The 16,986-nt window shown below is 41.7% G+C and overlaps 1 protein-coding gene across 1 annotated transcript in view; it reads left to right on the top strand.

Moving 5' to 3' along the window:
* Positions 1–16,131, top strand: part of col4a2 (collagen, type IV, alpha 2) — a 70,392-nt gene extending 54,261 nt beyond the window's left edge. Inside the window, exons 18-48 of the mRNA XM_061053485.1 lie at positions 109–169; positions 710–820; positions 923–1,072; positions 2,144–2,215; positions 2,309–2,460; positions 2,542–2,614; positions 2,775–2,881; positions 4,668–4,851; positions 5,274–5,321; positions 5,627–5,701; positions 5,802–5,900; positions 6,021–6,242; positions 6,352–6,513; positions 6,611–6,781; positions 6,916–7,059; positions 7,138–7,260; positions 7,342–7,523; positions 8,214–8,277; positions 8,352–8,426; positions 8,513–8,620; positions 8,717–8,824; positions 8,913–8,984; positions 9,373–9,498; positions 9,612–9,728; positions 10,053–10,214; positions 11,084–11,182; positions 11,268–11,414; positions 11,505–11,621; positions 12,158–12,349; positions 13,717–14,003; positions 14,960–16,131. Of these exons, the coding sequence (XP_060909468.1) occupies positions 109–169; positions 710–820; positions 923–1,072; positions 2,144–2,215; positions 2,309–2,460; positions 2,542–2,614; positions 2,775–2,881; positions 4,668–4,851; positions 5,274–5,321; positions 5,627–5,701; positions 5,802–5,900; positions 6,021–6,242; positions 6,352–6,513; positions 6,611–6,781; positions 6,916–7,059; positions 7,138–7,260; positions 7,342–7,523; positions 8,214–8,277; positions 8,352–8,426; positions 8,513–8,620; positions 8,717–8,824; positions 8,913–8,984; positions 9,373–9,498; positions 9,612–9,728; positions 10,053–10,214; positions 11,084–11,182; positions 11,268–11,414; positions 11,505–11,621; positions 12,158–12,349; positions 13,717–14,003; positions 14,960–15,214 (4,065 nt within the window). The 3' untranslated portion in view covers positions 15,215–16,131. The remainder of the gene's footprint in view (positions 1–108; positions 170–709; positions 821–922; positions 1,073–2,143; positions 2,216–2,308; positions 2,461–2,541; positions 2,615–2,774; positions 2,882–4,667; positions 4,852–5,273; positions 5,322–5,626; positions 5,702–5,801; positions 5,901–6,020; positions 6,243–6,351; positions 6,514–6,610; positions 6,782–6,915; positions 7,060–7,137; positions 7,261–7,341; positions 7,524–8,213; positions 8,278–8,351; positions 8,427–8,512; positions 8,621–8,716; positions 8,825–8,912; positions 8,985–9,372; positions 9,499–9,611; positions 9,729–10,052; positions 10,215–11,083; positions 11,183–11,267; positions 11,415–11,504; positions 11,622–12,157; positions 12,350–13,716; positions 14,004–14,959) is intronic.
* The last annotated feature ends 855 nt before the right edge of the window (positions 16,132–16,986 follow it).

Raw genomic sequence — 16,986 nt, 5'->3', positions numbered from 1 at the left:
CCTGCGGTCTCATCCAGTTGCTCCTGATCTTAATACTCAAGGCATTAAAACAACGAATGAAACTGCTGCACTGAGTTCTAAATGACTGATTTAATGGTTTTTTTTTAGGGAATCAGAGGAGATGCAGGAGAACTGATTCCATCTGGGAACTGGCCATGGTCATCAGGAGGTAAGTCATAACTACTTGGAAAAGAGACCAGCCAATAAAAAGAGAAAATGAGCGTCAGTATGACGGACTTGAAGTGAAACTCTGTTGGGAAAGTTGTGACATTACCAAAGTTCAACACACAAAGCTAAAAGTCAGATGTTCAAGGTGCATGAGATAAATATGGAAGTGTTGACGGCTGATAAACTCAGTGAGCTTTAGGAACAAAAGAGCTTCTTTCATCCAGCAGGACGCAGCAGACAAGCTGGTGAGGGAAAATCCAAATAATAGAAAATGATAATTGGGGACAAAATGAAGGGTCCATTTCATCTGGGCTAAAAAGGGACAGATGTAGGACACATCCTCCAAATAATATTTAAAAAAAAAAGGAAGAAAAGCAAAAGGTTTCAAGACCACAGTAATGTTTAATAAAAAGCACAATCACTATTATTACAGTTTATTCAAAGAGGATGTAACAGGTAGAGATTAGGATGGATTAAAGCAGGGAGAATGTGATGTCTGAGAAAACCTGTCGCTCTGATGCCACTAATTCATGTTTTCCAGGTCCTCCTGGTCCTCCTGGTGATCAGGGTCCACAAGGAGAGAGGGGCCCAGTTGGAGACCAAGGCTTCACGGGACCCCCAGGACGCCCAGCCTATGATTCACAGCAACAAGGTCTGCTAATATAAAGACATGCACCAAGACTTAAATCCTTCTCATCAGGGCTGTGATAGAAGGAAAAAAAAATACAATTTAATGTCCCTCTGTGTCTGTCAGTGTTTGATTTCTTCGGGCCATTTGGAAGAAAAGGAGAAGAGGGAGACAAAGGCCAACAAGGGGAACCTGGATTTTCTGCTGTCATTCCAGGACCCCCCGGCAGCAAGGGGCGCCCGGGGGAGAGGGGCCCCCCAGGTCCCAAAGGATCATGTAAGTTTATGAGGGAGTGAATTTGTCTTCATACATGTACAAAGTCTTTAATCTAAACATATGGCTATGTGGTCTGTTGCACCAGCTAGGTGTAAGTTCTGTCTTAAGTTATAGTGTTAAGTCCACACTAAACCAGATGATGACACTAGTCCATTTCTTACTTAAGTTTGTCCATATGTGGTAGCACCATGTGGACGTAAAGTTAATCTAATCTGTAGACTGTAACGTCCAAACTGACCAAAATATTGTCACAGAAACAACATGTTAAAGGCTTTATATAAGGCTTTTTTCATCCAGCAGATGTCGTCCTTGAGCACCAGCATGAAACAAAAACAACTCGCACTGCATTGTTTTGTTAGCATGCTAATGCTAGCGATCTTTATTATGCTCGTATCTTCACACTGCATGTAAATTTACCTGAAATGAGCGTGATCTAGAAACACAGTTAAGCAGTGAGTACAGTATGTTATTCTTCTTTTCTCTAGTCCCTCAATTAAACAACTTTTATACACGAGGGGAGGAGTCAGCCGGCCGTTCGGGCGATGTAAACAAAGTGAAGATAGGACTCTGAAAACTCTGAAAACATCACAGACAGTGGGACTCGGGTGTTACACCCATTGTAGACAGTCATGACTCACAGAGTTATTTTCAGAGGATATACTTGATTAGTAGTTGGATTGTGCTGTTAGTATAGATTCATTTAGTGTAGATTGTAGAGTTGTGAGTTTATAGTATTTACAAAGTTAGTTGGAGGTTGTAGGCAGTAGATTGGTTGTTAGATCTTATCAATATAAGTTAGATAGTGGCCTAGCTTTAATTGTAGGTTAGCTTTAGCTCGTAGTTTAGCACAGTGACTTTTAGGAAACTTAGTTAGTTGTTTGATTTAGCATTTAGTTTTTAGAGTATTTATTAGATAGTGGCCAGGATGGGTCGGCAGTTTCTGCCCCGGCTGCAGTAGATGAATGTCGGAACTATCTCAGCTTGTACAACACCTTACATTTTTAAAGTATGCCACATTTGAACTTCCACATAGTTGGTGTAACCCAGTGCTGTCATTCCTCATGTCTGTAGGGGCTGAGTTCTTCAAGGGAGCCCCCGGCTGGAGAGGACGCCCAGGAAATGGAGGCTTTAAAGGACTGAAAGGTGCTTCAGGCTAAAGACAATTTCTGACAAATAGTTAAATTCACAACATGCACAATGATGTTGACCTGTTGGTGCAACGCTGTGTTAATTTAGGTGATCATGGGGAATGTCAATGCATCATTGTTAACTCTAAACCGGGGATCCCTGGTCCTGCTGGTGAACCCGGTGATCGTGGGATGACTGGAGAGTTTGGTCAGGAGGGAGATGTGGGAGACCCCGGTCCCCAGGGAGACGACGGAGTCCCAGTGAGTTTAATCAAGTCATATCATCTTTGTCTGTCATTTAAAGCCCTTTCCCTGTTTTACTCACACTTTGCTGTCTCACAGGGATCTCCTGGACTCGGCGGTGTTCCAGGTCCAAAAGGTCGGAAAGGAGACCTGGGTGTGGCCACGCAGAAAGGTGCAGTGGGCCTGTTCTTTCTTCACATTTCAGATCAGCACCTCGGAAACAAATGAGCCAGAAAACAGTTGATTATCCCTCATCTTTGTGTGCATACTCTGTTTGTGCATGTGTTAGTTTTATGTAAATGTTCATCCTTGTATCTGTGTGATCGCTGCAGGATCCTCTGGAGACCCAGGCGTTCCCGGGCGAGATGGTGAGGCAGGATCACCGGGTGCTCCTGGTAGAAATGGGTTGCCTGGTTTCCCTGGGAGCACAGGTCCTATAGTGAGTCCCCCAAAACTTTTCTCCACAACAATAGTTTCAAATTGCACTTTACGGTCATATCTAAGCAACAGGGTGCACTGTAGCCCAGCAGGAAAATCTCAATCATTGATCCTGCTGTCAACATGTTGAAGTGTCTTAGGGAAAGTCTCTGAACCCCAAATTGCCCCTAAACCTGTTTGAAGGATTAGAATGGTACTGATGGGCAGAATGGCACTTTACATATCAGCCTCAGCTGTCAATGTGTGAATGTGACATGTAGCGTATAAATGCTTTGAGTGGTCAGAAGACTTAGGGCGCACTCACACTAGCAAAGTTGTCTCATACCCAGCTTAAGCACGATTGTCCTCCCTCCCCATTCCCCCGCCGGCCTGCACTCACACTGCTCCAGGACTAACCGGGCCTGAGCTCTTGTACATAACGTTGTTATACAACACATGCATGTCTTTACGTGATCATGAAGCGCGCTTAGTCTACAGACAGGCGGTTTCGAGAACAGAAAAAAAAGAAGAAAAAGAAAAGGGTTGCGCTGTCACGTCCATGTCTGCAGATCGGAGAACAAAAAGGAGTAAACTATTTTACTGACTTTGTGGCTAATTTTGAGTCATTTTAATCAGATGCAGCCAGAACTCTGCAGGATTGCTCCATAATGAAGTCAGTCAACGTTGTGTTCTCTTCAAAGCGTGCCAGGGCCAAGGAAGTGTACCATGCTTGAGCACGGATCGGCGTACTCACACTAGTTAAAACTAACTGGACTTTAGGGGGGAAGCGTGCTTGGGCAGGGTACGGATTGCCAAGTTTGAGTGCACCCTAAACAGATGAATGAATTAGTACAGTCCATTTAGTATTTTATTTTCAGTGGTAAAAGGCTTTATATGCAATTTTTTGATCCAGCAGATGTCGCCCTTGAGCACCAGCATGAAACCAAAACAACTCGCGGTGCATTGTTGTGTTAGCATGCTAATGCTAGCGATCTTTATTATGCTCGTATCTTAGACTTAGACTTAGACTTTCTTTATCGTCAGATAAAAACGAAATTTTGTTGCATTTGGCTCGTTGTAGTGCAGGATAAAAACAGCAGCAAGTATTAACATAGAAAAAATAAGGTGCATGTAAATTTACCTGAAATGAGCGTGATCTAGAAACACAGTTAAGCAGTGAGTACAGTATGTTATTCTTCTTTTTTCTAGTCCCTCAATTATACAACTTTTATACACGAGGGGAGGAGTCAGCCGGCCGTCCTGGCGATGTAAACAAACTGAAGATAGGACTCTGAAAACTCTGAAAACATCACAGACAGTGGGACTTGGGTGTTACACCCATTGTAGACAGTCATGACTCACAGAGTTATTTTCAGAGGATATACTTGATTTCTACATTTAAGTGTGAAAAATACCATATAAAGCCTTTAACATATGATTAGGGTGTGATCAGAATGGAGCAGGGTGTGGGAGTTTTAGGTTTCTAGATCCCTTAGCTGTGGATCAAGCTGCAGAAAAAAACAGATCTTAAACATTTTCTATAACTGTTTTATCTACTGCTGCCTTGGAGAATCAGAGTAGGATTGTCCGACACAACTTGACCAACTACCATGGATCATAAAGAGTGAAAGGCTTAAAGAGGTCCAGCAACACTTTTAGTATGAAGATAAACCTGCTGCCTTCCCACAAGTTCAATTACTTCTAATCTACTTCTTCTTGACTATTTTATTCAATCACTATCATAACATTTCTTAAAAAATGACAAGTGTACCCAATAGAAAACTGATTCTTCTGCTTCATGTCGACAGGGAGAAGGAACAAGCGGAGAACGTGGAGACAAAGGTTTCCCGGGTCGGCCTGGTCTGCCTGGTGCAGCCGGAATAAGGGGCGGACCAGGAGCAGATCTCAAGGGCACTAAAGGCCAGCCGGGTTTACCTGGTGACGACGGCCTTGCAGGATATGAAGGAGTTCCCGGAACACCTGGAATTCCAGGTGAGAGGCAGCTGTCTGCCACCTTTCCTGCTTTTTTATAATATCTTGTATTGTTGTTGCATATTTCTCCTCGGAGGCCTTTATCTCTTAACAGACAATTGACCCCGTTTTCACTCTGAGGATTTCTCATGACCTCGCCTCTCTTTAAATACTCTCTTTCATGATTTAATACAAAGCAGTGAAATGGGAATGACCATTAATGGCTTGTTGTGAGTAAAAAACAAAAAAAGGAAGCATGAGAAGTATTATTTTTGCTGTTTAATTTACTTTTCTTTCTTCTCTTCTGGTTGTCACCTCGATGCAGCGGCTGCATCCCTCAAACCAGCTGCAGCTGAGCTTGTTTGAGATAATGCTTGTGCTTCTGAATAACTCTTGTGTTCGAATGCCTCTCTCTTTCATTTCCTCTCATTCGCTTCTGAAAGGCGGCTGTATTCCAAGAGGAGATGGAGGACAGGTGGATGTAACAGGTAGCGGATATAATGACGTTTTCACTTTATTGCTTCCTTTATAACCACTCTTTTGAGCTTTGCATTTTGGATTATGTGACTATTTTGCGTTAGGAATATTTACTTCTTTATACTGTATATGTAATTGAAATGTTGGAAATTAGATTTACGCTAATTTAAGTTTTAACCGTGTTCTAAAAAAACGATCCACGCTGGGCTGTAGACAAAAATCACTTGCACCAAAACTGTATTTTCTATTAAAAAGATTTTAAAGGTCATACAACCAGGATGTTTTTCTGAAGTCTTTGTTTATGATGTGTTATCCTAAGGTCCTTGTAGTGCTGTTCCAGGACCTCCTGGACTGCCCGGTCCTCCAGGGCCAGCTGGATCACCTGGTTTCCCAGGTAACACAACAAGAAACAGTTCTGAATGTTACCTACTGGGTTACCTGCTTAAGTGAATGTTTTTTTTTTTACATGTTTGTATCCTGTCATCCTTCAACAGGTGCTCCAGGCCAAAAAGGACCGCAAGGTCAGTTTGGACCACACGGAGAGAAAGGAGAGATAGGAGAGCAAGGGAAAGGCGGACCTCCTGGACCTCCAGGTAAGGAGTGAAATGTTACAATAGGTGGAGAGAATGTGTCTCAACTTGCTTTTTGATTTGAATATTGTTTCTATGTCAGATGATTTTCTTTGGTTTAACATTTACGGTTCTTCGATGAAGGTTTTACCGGCCCTCGTGGAGACTTGGGGGTTCCCGGGAGCAAAGGTTCAGAAGGAGCTTTTGGTTTCCCCGGTGTGCCCGGGCGACGTGGGCCTCAGGGTGAGAAGGGTGTTCACGGAGAGATAATTGGAGCATCGACAGGACCGCCAGGTGACTCTGGGCCTTCTGGACTTCAGGGAAACAAAGGCCAGACCGGTGAACCAGGAGAGCCCGGCATGAAGGGTCAGCCATATCTTATATTCTGCTTATTTAACCCACCCATCTTATTGTCTTACCTTCAGCATTAACCAGACTGTTTCAAGAAATCTGATGTTCTTATTCAATCCCCCAGGAATGGGCGGCATGCCCGGTATGATCGGTACCAAGGGTGAGCGTGGTCCTTGGGGCCTGCAGGGGGAGGAAGGGAGGCCCGGGCCAGCCGGCAAGTACGGTTACCCGGGGGACCCTGGGAGAGCAGGTCTCCCTGGGCCGCTTGGTGACACTGGACTACCAGGTTACACACACACACACACACAAACAGTCCATAGAAGAAATGTTCTTGTCATAATTTACATATTTTTTAAATTCTGGCCTGACATCCCGCTCACCAGGTTTCACTGGACCGAGGGGACCTGAAGGAGATCCAGGAGCTCCAGGTCCTATAGGGTTAAAAGGCGTCCCCGGGTCTTATGGTGATGATGGTGTTGTTGGAGAGCTCGGCTCAACGGGCGACCCAGGACAGCCTGGTAGAGACGGACGCCCTGGACTTCCGGCAATGAAGGGTTTGTTTTATTCTATAGTTATATTTAGAACTTTATGATATAGATAAAAAAGCAAGATACTGTAAAAAGTTGAAATGATTTAAGCAGTTTTGGTCGTTTTTCCTGTTACTTCTGATGGTCCATGTCCCTCCCAGGTTACAAAGGGTCCACGGGTATGTCGGGTTTCGACGGGGTCCGGGGTGAACCGGGCGTGAAGGGCTTCGGTGGAGAAAGAGGAGAACCTGGATTGTTGGGTCAAAGTGGTCCAAAAGGATTAATGGGTCATAGTGGAGTGAAAGGTGAGGCTGTTAGAATCCAAGTGGCTTCCACATAAAATTCATTGAATTATCATGTAATAAAAAACGACTGTCCACCAGGTGATCGGGGTCTGAGGGGGCCACTCGGGGATAAACCTGAAATCCCTGCTCAGAAACATGACATGAAGGGAGCCAAGGGAGACCACGGACACCTAGGAAATCAGGGTTTCACTGGACCAAGAGGTAAACAAATATAATCCACTCTGAATCTGTCACCTCGTCTGTCCAATCACACAAATCTTAACCTCTCATCTCTTTCCTAAGGTACCAAGGGTCTCCAGGGTGTGCCGGGCACAGAGGGCTCTCATGGTCTTCCTGGAGAGCCCAGCTATGATAAAGGTTACATAGGAGACCCAGGTCCACAGGGGCTGCCGGGGTTAAAAGGAATGCCAGGCCTGACAGGAAATCGTGGAATCACTGGTTTCCAGGGAATGTCAGGCGACAGTGTGAGTAAAAAATACATGGGAAGAATTCCTATGACTTAACCAGGTTCATGATTTGACCTTAAAGGCTTTATATGCAATTTTTTTGATCCAGCAGATGTCGCCCTTGAGCACCAGCATGAAACCAAAACAACTTGCGCTGCATTGTTGTGTTAGCATGCTAATGCTAGCGATCTTTATTATGCTCGTATCTTCACACTGCATGTAAATTTACCTGAAATGAGCGTGATCTAGAAACACAGTTAAGCAGTGAGTACAGTATGTTATTCTTCTTTTCTCTAGTCCCTCAATTAAACAACTTTTATATACGAGGGGAGGAGTCAGCCGGCCGTCCGGGCGATGTAAACAAACTGAAGATAGGACTCTGAAAACTCTGAAAACATCACAGACAGTGGGACTCGGGTGTTACACCCATTGTAAACAGTCATGACTCACAGAGTTATTTTCAGAGGATATACTTGATTTATATTATATTTAAGTGTGAAAAATATAAAGCCTTTAAGTTAAAAATATAAAGCTTACCCTCTGCGAACCAAATCATCCAATGATAGATCTCGTCTGTCATTTGTGTCATTTTCCTCTTAACTCGTAAAAAAGTTCAATTAGTTTCTTTCATCGTGACATCATACAGTAAAAAAAGGCATATTTTCTAATGTTTTAAATGTTTTGACTTCTTATTCATGACTTTTTTAGGGAATCAAAGGGAGTCCTGGAGCCTATGGTGCACCAGGTGACAAAGGAAGGAATGGAATCCAAGGTACAACCTCAGAGTTCATCTTTGTGCAGATCAAGAGTAGAGAGAGTGTTGAGAAATGCTGAATGTTGTTTCAGGTGAGACCGGCCCTCGTATCGAGCTTCCAGGACCTCCTGGACTGAGAGGAGAGTCTGGTGTTCCAGGAGATCCAGGTACGAACTGTAGATTAGTTTTTCTTTAGTGTTGATCAGCTCTACTTTGTTTTTCTGGTAATTGATGTTTGATACCCCCTTTACAGGCCAGAAAGGTTTCTTTGGAACACCTGGAGACAGGGGTTCACCTGGTTTTGAAGGTATTGAAGGGAAAAGAGGAGTCCCCGGTGATCCAGGAATATTCGGATTCCATGGTATGAGTCCTTTCCTATTTCCATATCATATTGTATCATATTCTTTTACACTTCCAATGAACAAAATAACATTTTAAATGCTCTGATATCTTGCAGGCCCAGATGGGCAGAGGGGGACTCCTGGTAACCAAGGTCAGAAAGGTTTTCCTGGATCTTCTGGAAAAGAAGGATACCCAGGATTCCCTGGCTTCCCAGGAAACAGAGGTAACATGATAAAAACCCAGTGCTCTCTCTATTTGATCTACTGTTTATCCACCATGTTCTTCCACCTGATCTTTGTGAATGTCTTCAGGTTTCCCTGGCCTGAAGGGTCTTTATGGCTTAGACGGATTGAAAGGACAAAAGGGTTTCGCTGGAACACCAGGTATTCAACCATATGCAACCTTCAACAATAAAAAGAGCATGAATGTTTCAAGTTATAATGAGTGTGATAAGATACAATATCTTTAAATCGTAAGAATATTCAGTGAGCTAAAGAGCTTATATTATTTGCAGTTTGACTCGCAGCAAAACTTTCATATAATGTTCAGGATCAAAGAACTTATTTTGTCAGTCTATTGAGTCCAATGTGAACATCAAACTTTCTACCTGTAACTACAAGTTATTACAGTTTTTATTTTTCCATCAGTAAAAATCGCAAACTTCAGAAGTGAGAATCATTTGAGTCCCTTTGGCTCAGTCACTCAAGATGAGTCTCATATTGAATACATAAACATGTCTCAGAAGTAAGGCTGGCTTTGAATCTCTGGCAGGTCTGGATGTCTCTGGACTAGCTGGGGAACCCGGAGTCAAAGGAGAGAAGGGAGAAAGCGGTATCCCCAACAACCAACCAGGTTTTCCTGGCACAGAGGGTTTGAAAGGTTTCCAAGGACCCCCAGGTTAGCCGCTTCTCTGATATATTAACAGTGAATGAAAAAAGAATGTTCTGTATGTCTTTATGGGGGTTTAACCATTGTGACATTTGAAATAATACCGTTTTTAACTCGTTCAGGAGACCATGGTCCTTCTGGACAGCCGGGATTCCGCGGCCCAGCTGGACCAGATGGGACCCCAGACAGACCTGGACCAAGTGGGGACCATGGCTTTGTAGGACCTAAAGGGTACCAAGGTGAGAGGATGCAGTTTGAGGAAAAAAAGATACATAAACAGCTTTAAAAAGTAAAAACGTTTACTTAATAGTAAGGAGTAAATACAGATCTCAGACAAATACTTGTAATTTTTTATCATCACAAATATGATGAATTATGATTATACTACTTTTTTTTAATTTTCATTGTGTTCTTCTTCAAAACATAAAATTATTTAAGAAAACTCTTTAAAATGTCAGACTGTAATTTAAACATGACGTTGATTAATTATGATATTTTATTTTTGGATGTTCCACTCCCATACAAAATTCTGCTTAACCCTAACTGGTTTATTTTTTTCTCAGGGTTCCCTGGACCCAGTGGGATTCCGGGTGTGGATGCTCCTCCTGGAGAGAAGGGTATACCTGGAAATCACGGGTCTCCTGGAATCCCTGGTCAGAGAGGGTACAAAGGAAATCAAGGTCCTTTTGGATACAGGGGGGCCAACGGAGTCTCTGGGAAGAAAGGTAAGCAGGAGGTGTCGTAGCTTTTGTTCAGCTGTTGAGCAGGAGGTGAAATGTTTTCTGTAGCAGAACGTAAAGGTGAACTGAACCCTCAGATGTTGAATCAGGTCCCGAGTGTTATTAACATGTTCTTGTGATAAGGTTGTCCAATAAACTTGATCTGGCAATAGTATCACTTTATTCTCTTATGGCGACATTATAGCACCTTTAACTGCAGATGTAATGTAATAATAATAATAATTTATACTTTATTAATCCCGTGAGGGGAAATTCAGTTTTACACTCTGTACACATCTATACATACATATATATGTATGTATGTATGTAATGTAGTTACTACAACTTACCAACAATTAAAAAACATATTTAAATGAACCAAATAACATATGAATACAATATACCAATCTATACTTATTAGAATGTCAACATTATTTTTTATTGGGAGTTCTTTATTTTAATGTTTTTAATTGTTTGATTTTTACCACTGTTATCTTATTTCACACACACACACACACACACACACACACACACACAGGAACCAATCAATCAATCAATTTTTATTTGTATAGCGTCAACTCATAACAAGTGTTATCTCGAGACACTTTACAAAAAGCAGGTAAAAGACCTTACTCATTGCTATATTACAAAGACCCGGCCATCCATCATGAGCACTTTAGCAAAGCTGGCTTGGAAAGGGATAGGGGGAGAGATGGGATAAAATGCAGGAAGAGGGATAGGGAATACAAATACAAGGCACAGAAAGAAAATATAAGAGCGTGTGTGTCAGTGTATTACAAACCTGTGATTGGCTAATAAGAAAACCAATCAGCTCCATTCTTTGTTCAGCGTTGATTCATTTGTCATTTCTTCAGGAGTGAAAGGAGAGCAAGGGCTGATGGGAGTTCCTGGTCAGATGGGTTTGAAGGGAGAAAGAGGGCCACCCGGTCCAAAAGGAAACACTGGAATCCCAGGTCCGTCTTGGATTTGGATGTGGTATAACCAACTTGTCTTTTCTGTTTGTGTTCTTCATTATTAAATAATCCTTCTGTGCTGCAGGTCTGCCTGGGACTACAGGCATCCCGGGTCCTCTTCCAATTCCCATCAGCATGCCTGGAGACAGGGGCCCTGCAGGACCACAGGGTATCAAGGGACCAATGGGGTTCAAAGGTGTAACGGGGCCACAGGGCCCCCCCGGGAGTAACGGTTAGTTATTCTCATGAAGCATTTATTTTTAACCTTCTTTACATGAAAATGTTTCCTCTGCGTCATGTCTGCGTCGTCTTTCTGTTTCAGGTTTCATGGGACCCATCGGTCAGAAAGGCATGCCTGGGATCGGTGGTAGACCAGGAACGCCGGGATTTCGTGGAGAGGACGGACAAATAGGCCACCCCGGTCTGCAAGGCATGGAAGGTACGTCTGACACACAGCGGGCCAGTTGAGTATTAGCCTTTTAATCCTGGATTACAGGATTTAAAGTAGCTGGAGATTTAAGAAACAGCCAGCTTCGAGGTGGGATTCGATTGTTAGTTTTGGAAAAGTCACTTTAATGAATGAATTAGAAAATAACTGAAAACTGATCCAAGGACAAAAGAGAAAGAAAAAAAAGTCTCACAGTCTGTTTGTATTATTATTTGTATTTTATTATTTTATTATTATTATTTTATTATTTATTGTTATTTTATTATTATTATTTTATTATTATTATCTATTATTATTTGTATTATTTGTATTTATTTGTATTATTATGTAATGATATTAGCAGAGATGAGGGGCGGGGTTGTGAAGTTATGAAAATATGATGTCACAGTAATTTAAGTAATTTAAGTTAAAAAACTGTATAACTGGTAGTAAAGTTGTGATATATCATGTATCAATGGATTTTGTTCTTGAATTGATGATTACGTTCAATTTTCCACACACATCTGTTATTCTTTATTTCTTAATAGGTCGGCATGGCAACACTGGTGTCCCAGGTTTACCTGGTATGCCAGGCCGCAGCGTCAGCGTGGGATACCTGCTGGTGAAACACAGTCAGTCAGAACAGACGCCCATGTGTCCTGTGGGGATGTCCAAGCTGTGGGACGGCTACAGTCTGCTGTATTTTGAGGGACAGGAAATGGCCCACAATCAGGACCTGGGTAAGTCAGTCCACACTCTGAGGGGTCTACAATCTCACAATGTGTTGTATACAGATACAAGTCCCATTTTCTTTTGCATTGTACAAAATCTGATGATTTAAGAGAATTATTGTTTCATGAAGTAAAATAAGAAATATTGGGACGGACAGATGTGCAGAAACTGGAATGGCTGTTTAATGTTTGATGTGTTTAAACTTGCTAATTTTGTTTCAAAAGCTTGGAAAAGAAGACAGGATATTCTGTTTAATTAGTTTGACTTCTTGCTTTTTCTTTTTGTTTCTTGAGAATGAATATAGCTTGCCTAGTGCACTCTGATCCGGGAACGTTTTTTTTAATTTATGGTGTCATACATACATATGGATGTATGTATGACACAATAATAAAATAAAAAACTAAAACTAAAACTACAATTTTTGTAGCTGGGAGTTAGCTGATATAATGAATGATCGGTGCATTCGGCTGACAAACACCAGAGCGAGTTTGTTTCAGTTCAGTTCAGTCAGAACGCATCAGTGGAAACATTCTCAGACTACATTTCTCTGACATTGTGATCCAGTGGACCAGAAGACATTACAAAGAGGTCTGTCTCATCAGCTTTCACTGCTGGTACAGTTTGATTTTGGATGCATTAAGACCAGCCAGAGCTCTAACGTTTAAACTGCACATCACAAACACATATAGAAGAGCAGGGAATGAATGAAAACAGTACAATAAAGCTTGTGTTTTTTCACAACAACTATGTCACAATCTTCTGTTGTGTGATCTCAGTAATGATATCCCCCATGTTTTTTTTTACTTGTTCAACTAGGCATGCCAGTACAAGAGTTACTATGATTCTAAATCAGTTTAAAGGCTTTATATGTGATTTTTCAGACTTGTGTAATGTAATGTAAATGAAGTATATCCTCTGAAAATAACTCTGTGAGTCATGACTGTCTACAATGGGTGTAACACCCGAGTCCCACTGTCTGTGATGTTTTCAGAGTTTTCAGAGTCCTATCTTCACTTTGTTTACATCGCCAGGACGGCCGGCTGACTCCTCCCCTCACGTATAAAAGTTGTTTAATTGAGGGACTAGAGAAAAGAAGAATAACATACTGTACTCTCTGCTTAACTGTGTTTCTAGATCACGCTCATTTCAGGTAAATTTACATGCAGTGTGAAGATACGAGCATAATAAAGATCGCTAGCATTAGCATGCTAACACAACAATGCAGCGCAAGTTGTTTTGGTTTCATGCTGGTGCTCAAGGGCGACATCTGCTGGATCAAAAAATCACATATAAAGCCTTTAAAGAAAGTCCATATCAATAATCATGTCTGGCTGTGTATTTTTAAAGTGTAATTTGTTTCTTTTGTGCTGCTTAGGTCTGGCTGGCTCCTGCCTCCCTCGCTTCAACACCATGCCCTTCCTCTACTGCAACCCCGGAGACGTTTGTTACTACGCCAGCAGGAACGATAAGTCCTACTGGCTGTCGACGACGGCTCCTCTTCCCATGATGCCGGTGGAAGAGGCAGAGATCAAACCGTACATCAGCCGCTGCTCAGTGTGTGAAGCTCCATCGGTCGCCATCGCCGTCCACAGCCAGGACATCACCATCCCACAGTGTCCTGCAGGCTGGCGCAGCCTGTGGATTGGCTACTCCTTCCTCATGGTGAGTTCAGGGCTTCACTCCTGTAAAAAACGTCTGTTAGAAATTATCAAACTGATATAATTTCAGAAATGATTTCAGTGATCATTTGTTGTACTCCTGAGCTTGTGTTAACAGTTGTTATAAGTTAAAAAAAAAAAAACAGAGGAGGTTTGGGACATTTGAGAAAAAAAAAAAACTTTATTGGAGGCTCCAGATCTACAAAAGAATTCCTGTTTTGCAAACTGGGATTTGTGGGACGGGGGGTCTTCATGAAAAGGTGCGCATGCTGCAGCATGGGGAGAGTTTCAGTAGCTTGACCCAACACTGGTGACGGAAAGTAATCTCCTTATTGCTATTTTTATTACTGCTTTTTATTCTAGTATTTTAAATTAGGTATTTATTTATCTTTTTAAATGGAGCTTCCCAGTAATAAAAAATATAAAATAATTTTAGCTCTTGTGATTTTGAAGATTCGCTGTGTTTATTGCCACTCCAGTTGTACAAGCACAATCGAGTACATTCTTTTAAGATTTTTTTTGGGGCATTTTGTGCCTTTTATTTTAGAGATAGGACAGTGGATAGAGTCAGAAATCACTGGTCTAGAGTATTAGCATCAAATATGTTTGCATAATACTTTATGAAAGGATTCCAAGTTTTTGGAAATCTCTTCGATGAACCCTGAACCGTGCATCTAATTTTTTCCAGTTTAAGAACTGACAACCTCGCGAATCCAACGTGAGTGAGATGGAGGGGTTGGAGATTTCCAATTGAGGAGGAGATTATTTCTTAAAAACAGTCTGTTCCTATGTTTACTTTGTGACACGGGACTAAATTAATTATTTGCTGTGCTTAAGCTACAGAAACTTAAACACTGTGAGGTCACTGTAGTCAGTTCATTGTTGAACCAAACATCAAATTGTGCATTTGACTTCTCACCTGCCTCACTTCCCCCCCCCCCCTCACCTTTGTCTCCACAGCACACAGCAGCAGGAAATGAAGGCGGAGGTCAGTCGTTGTCGTCACCGGGCTCCTGCCTGGAGGATTTCCGCACAACACCGTTCCTGGAGTGCAACGGGGCCAAAGGAACATGCCACTACTTCGCTAACAAACACAGCTTCTGGCTCAGCTCCGTCGATCAGTCGTTCCACACTGAGCCGGCATCAGAGACGCTCAAGGCGGGCCAGCTCCTGTCACGCATCAGCCGCTGTCAGGTGTGCATGAAGAACCTTTGAGAAAACTCTCAATTCATGTGGAAAAGAAAAAAAAAAACCTCCCAACGGTCTGATGTCATCTCTCTATCCACATATTAACAATCATGTAAATGAGAAACTGTCTTCACAAGCCACAGAGCTCAGAAAACAAAAAGACTGTCTGACGCCTCACAGAATAGAAGACCCAACAGCATTATGGGAAATTGAGTATTTTGTAATAAATGTGGATTGGTGCTTACTGTTTAACTTATTACCTCAGCTATGAGATATTATCAACAATAAGATACAGAATACAGCTGAACCAAAGACGCTTTATGTACGCACTGCTTCAGTTTATCTATTATACGTTTTGATTGTTTAGGGTCTCCTGCCCACCATACAGCCACTAACACTGCTCCATTAGAGGTTTCAATAATGTTTGGTTGATTACTATCCACCGTATTATCTTGCTTTAAAAACCTATTTTTATAACATGACAGTCTTTTCAGTGTTTCATGTAATTAAGAGCTTTTCAGAAGTTGTCTATAACTCTCTTATTTTCCATACAAACGTTCACACAATGCACTGAATCTCTTTGTATTTATATCAGCTGAATAAACTTGACCCCCTCCTGAAAAGTTGTAATGTACAGTCACATCTTAAACCACTCATGATGCGTTCATGTGCCTTTACAAATGTACTGAATGTAGGATTGAACCGCCCACAGGACAGTATGTAAACAGTTTGGATCAAAGGTCTCACTGTATCAAAATCCTCCTGCGTCAGATGAGAACACAATTTAGAAAGTAGGTCAAATGTTTTCTGCTTCACCTAGATTCACTTGTTTGGGGGGACAAATAAATCCACTGAAAACATTTGTTTAGCTTGTAATATAATTACAGTAAGTTGTCATAACATGCTCATTTCATTAGATTAGATTAAATGTTGTTTACTTCAGAGTCTGTTTACTTCATTTCAGCCTCACCAGCTCATTAAAGGCTTTATATGTGATTTTTTGATCCAGCAGATGTCGCCCTTGAGCACCAGCATGAAACCAAAACTATGGGATTAATATCTTTATTCAAGAGCATGTTATTCTTCTTAAGAACGGGTTTTTAAGTTTTGAGAGCAATACTTATTGATTTTACATTCAGATGTTTTCATTCTTTCTCTCAAAAACCTCTCTTTGTACTCAAATAGTTGCTGCTTGTGCTTAAATTTTCTCTGTTTTTGCTCTAAATGTTTGCTTGCTCTCAGATTCTCGCGCTCGCAGCTCAAACTTCTGCTCTTGGACTTTTTGTTCTCTGCGCGCTCGGGTCTTTGTCTGCTCTTGGATTTCTTCTGCGCGCTCGGATTTTATGACGAATCAACCAATAGAAAACGGGTACAGGATCGGCCAATCACATCCACGCCGCCCTATTGCTGGGGAGTTCGCTATACTGATTAGAGCGTCCCGTATGGGCGGTTACTCTTTAACCGTAAATACTCCGTAGCTCCCGCGGCTTTTGACGTAGCCTATCGCCTATGGAATAATTATGGACCACCAACTTCAAAGACGTGAAGTAAGTTTTTATTTGAATGATAATGGTGCTAATTGTTTCTAAAAAAATGAATTGATAAAGTAATATTTGAAACAAGAACACTGAACACTGTGGCAGCTTGTGGAAACGGACTTCACCGTGTTTCTTAGGCTTCTTTAGTTTTAATCAATCAATCAATTTTTATTTGTATAGCATCAACTCATAAGTGTTATCTCGAGACACAAAAAGCAGGTAAAAGACTCACTCATTGTAATGTTACAAAGATCCGGCCTA

This window comes from Labrus mixtus, chromosome 13, assembly GCF_963584025.1.
Source record: "Labrus mixtus chromosome 13, fLabMix1.1, whole genome shotgun sequence".
Taxonomy (NCBI): Eukaryota; Metazoa; Chordata; class Actinopteri; order Labriformes; family Labridae; genus Labrus; species Labrus mixtus.
This window is presented reverse-complemented; position numbering and strand designations above follow the sequence as displayed.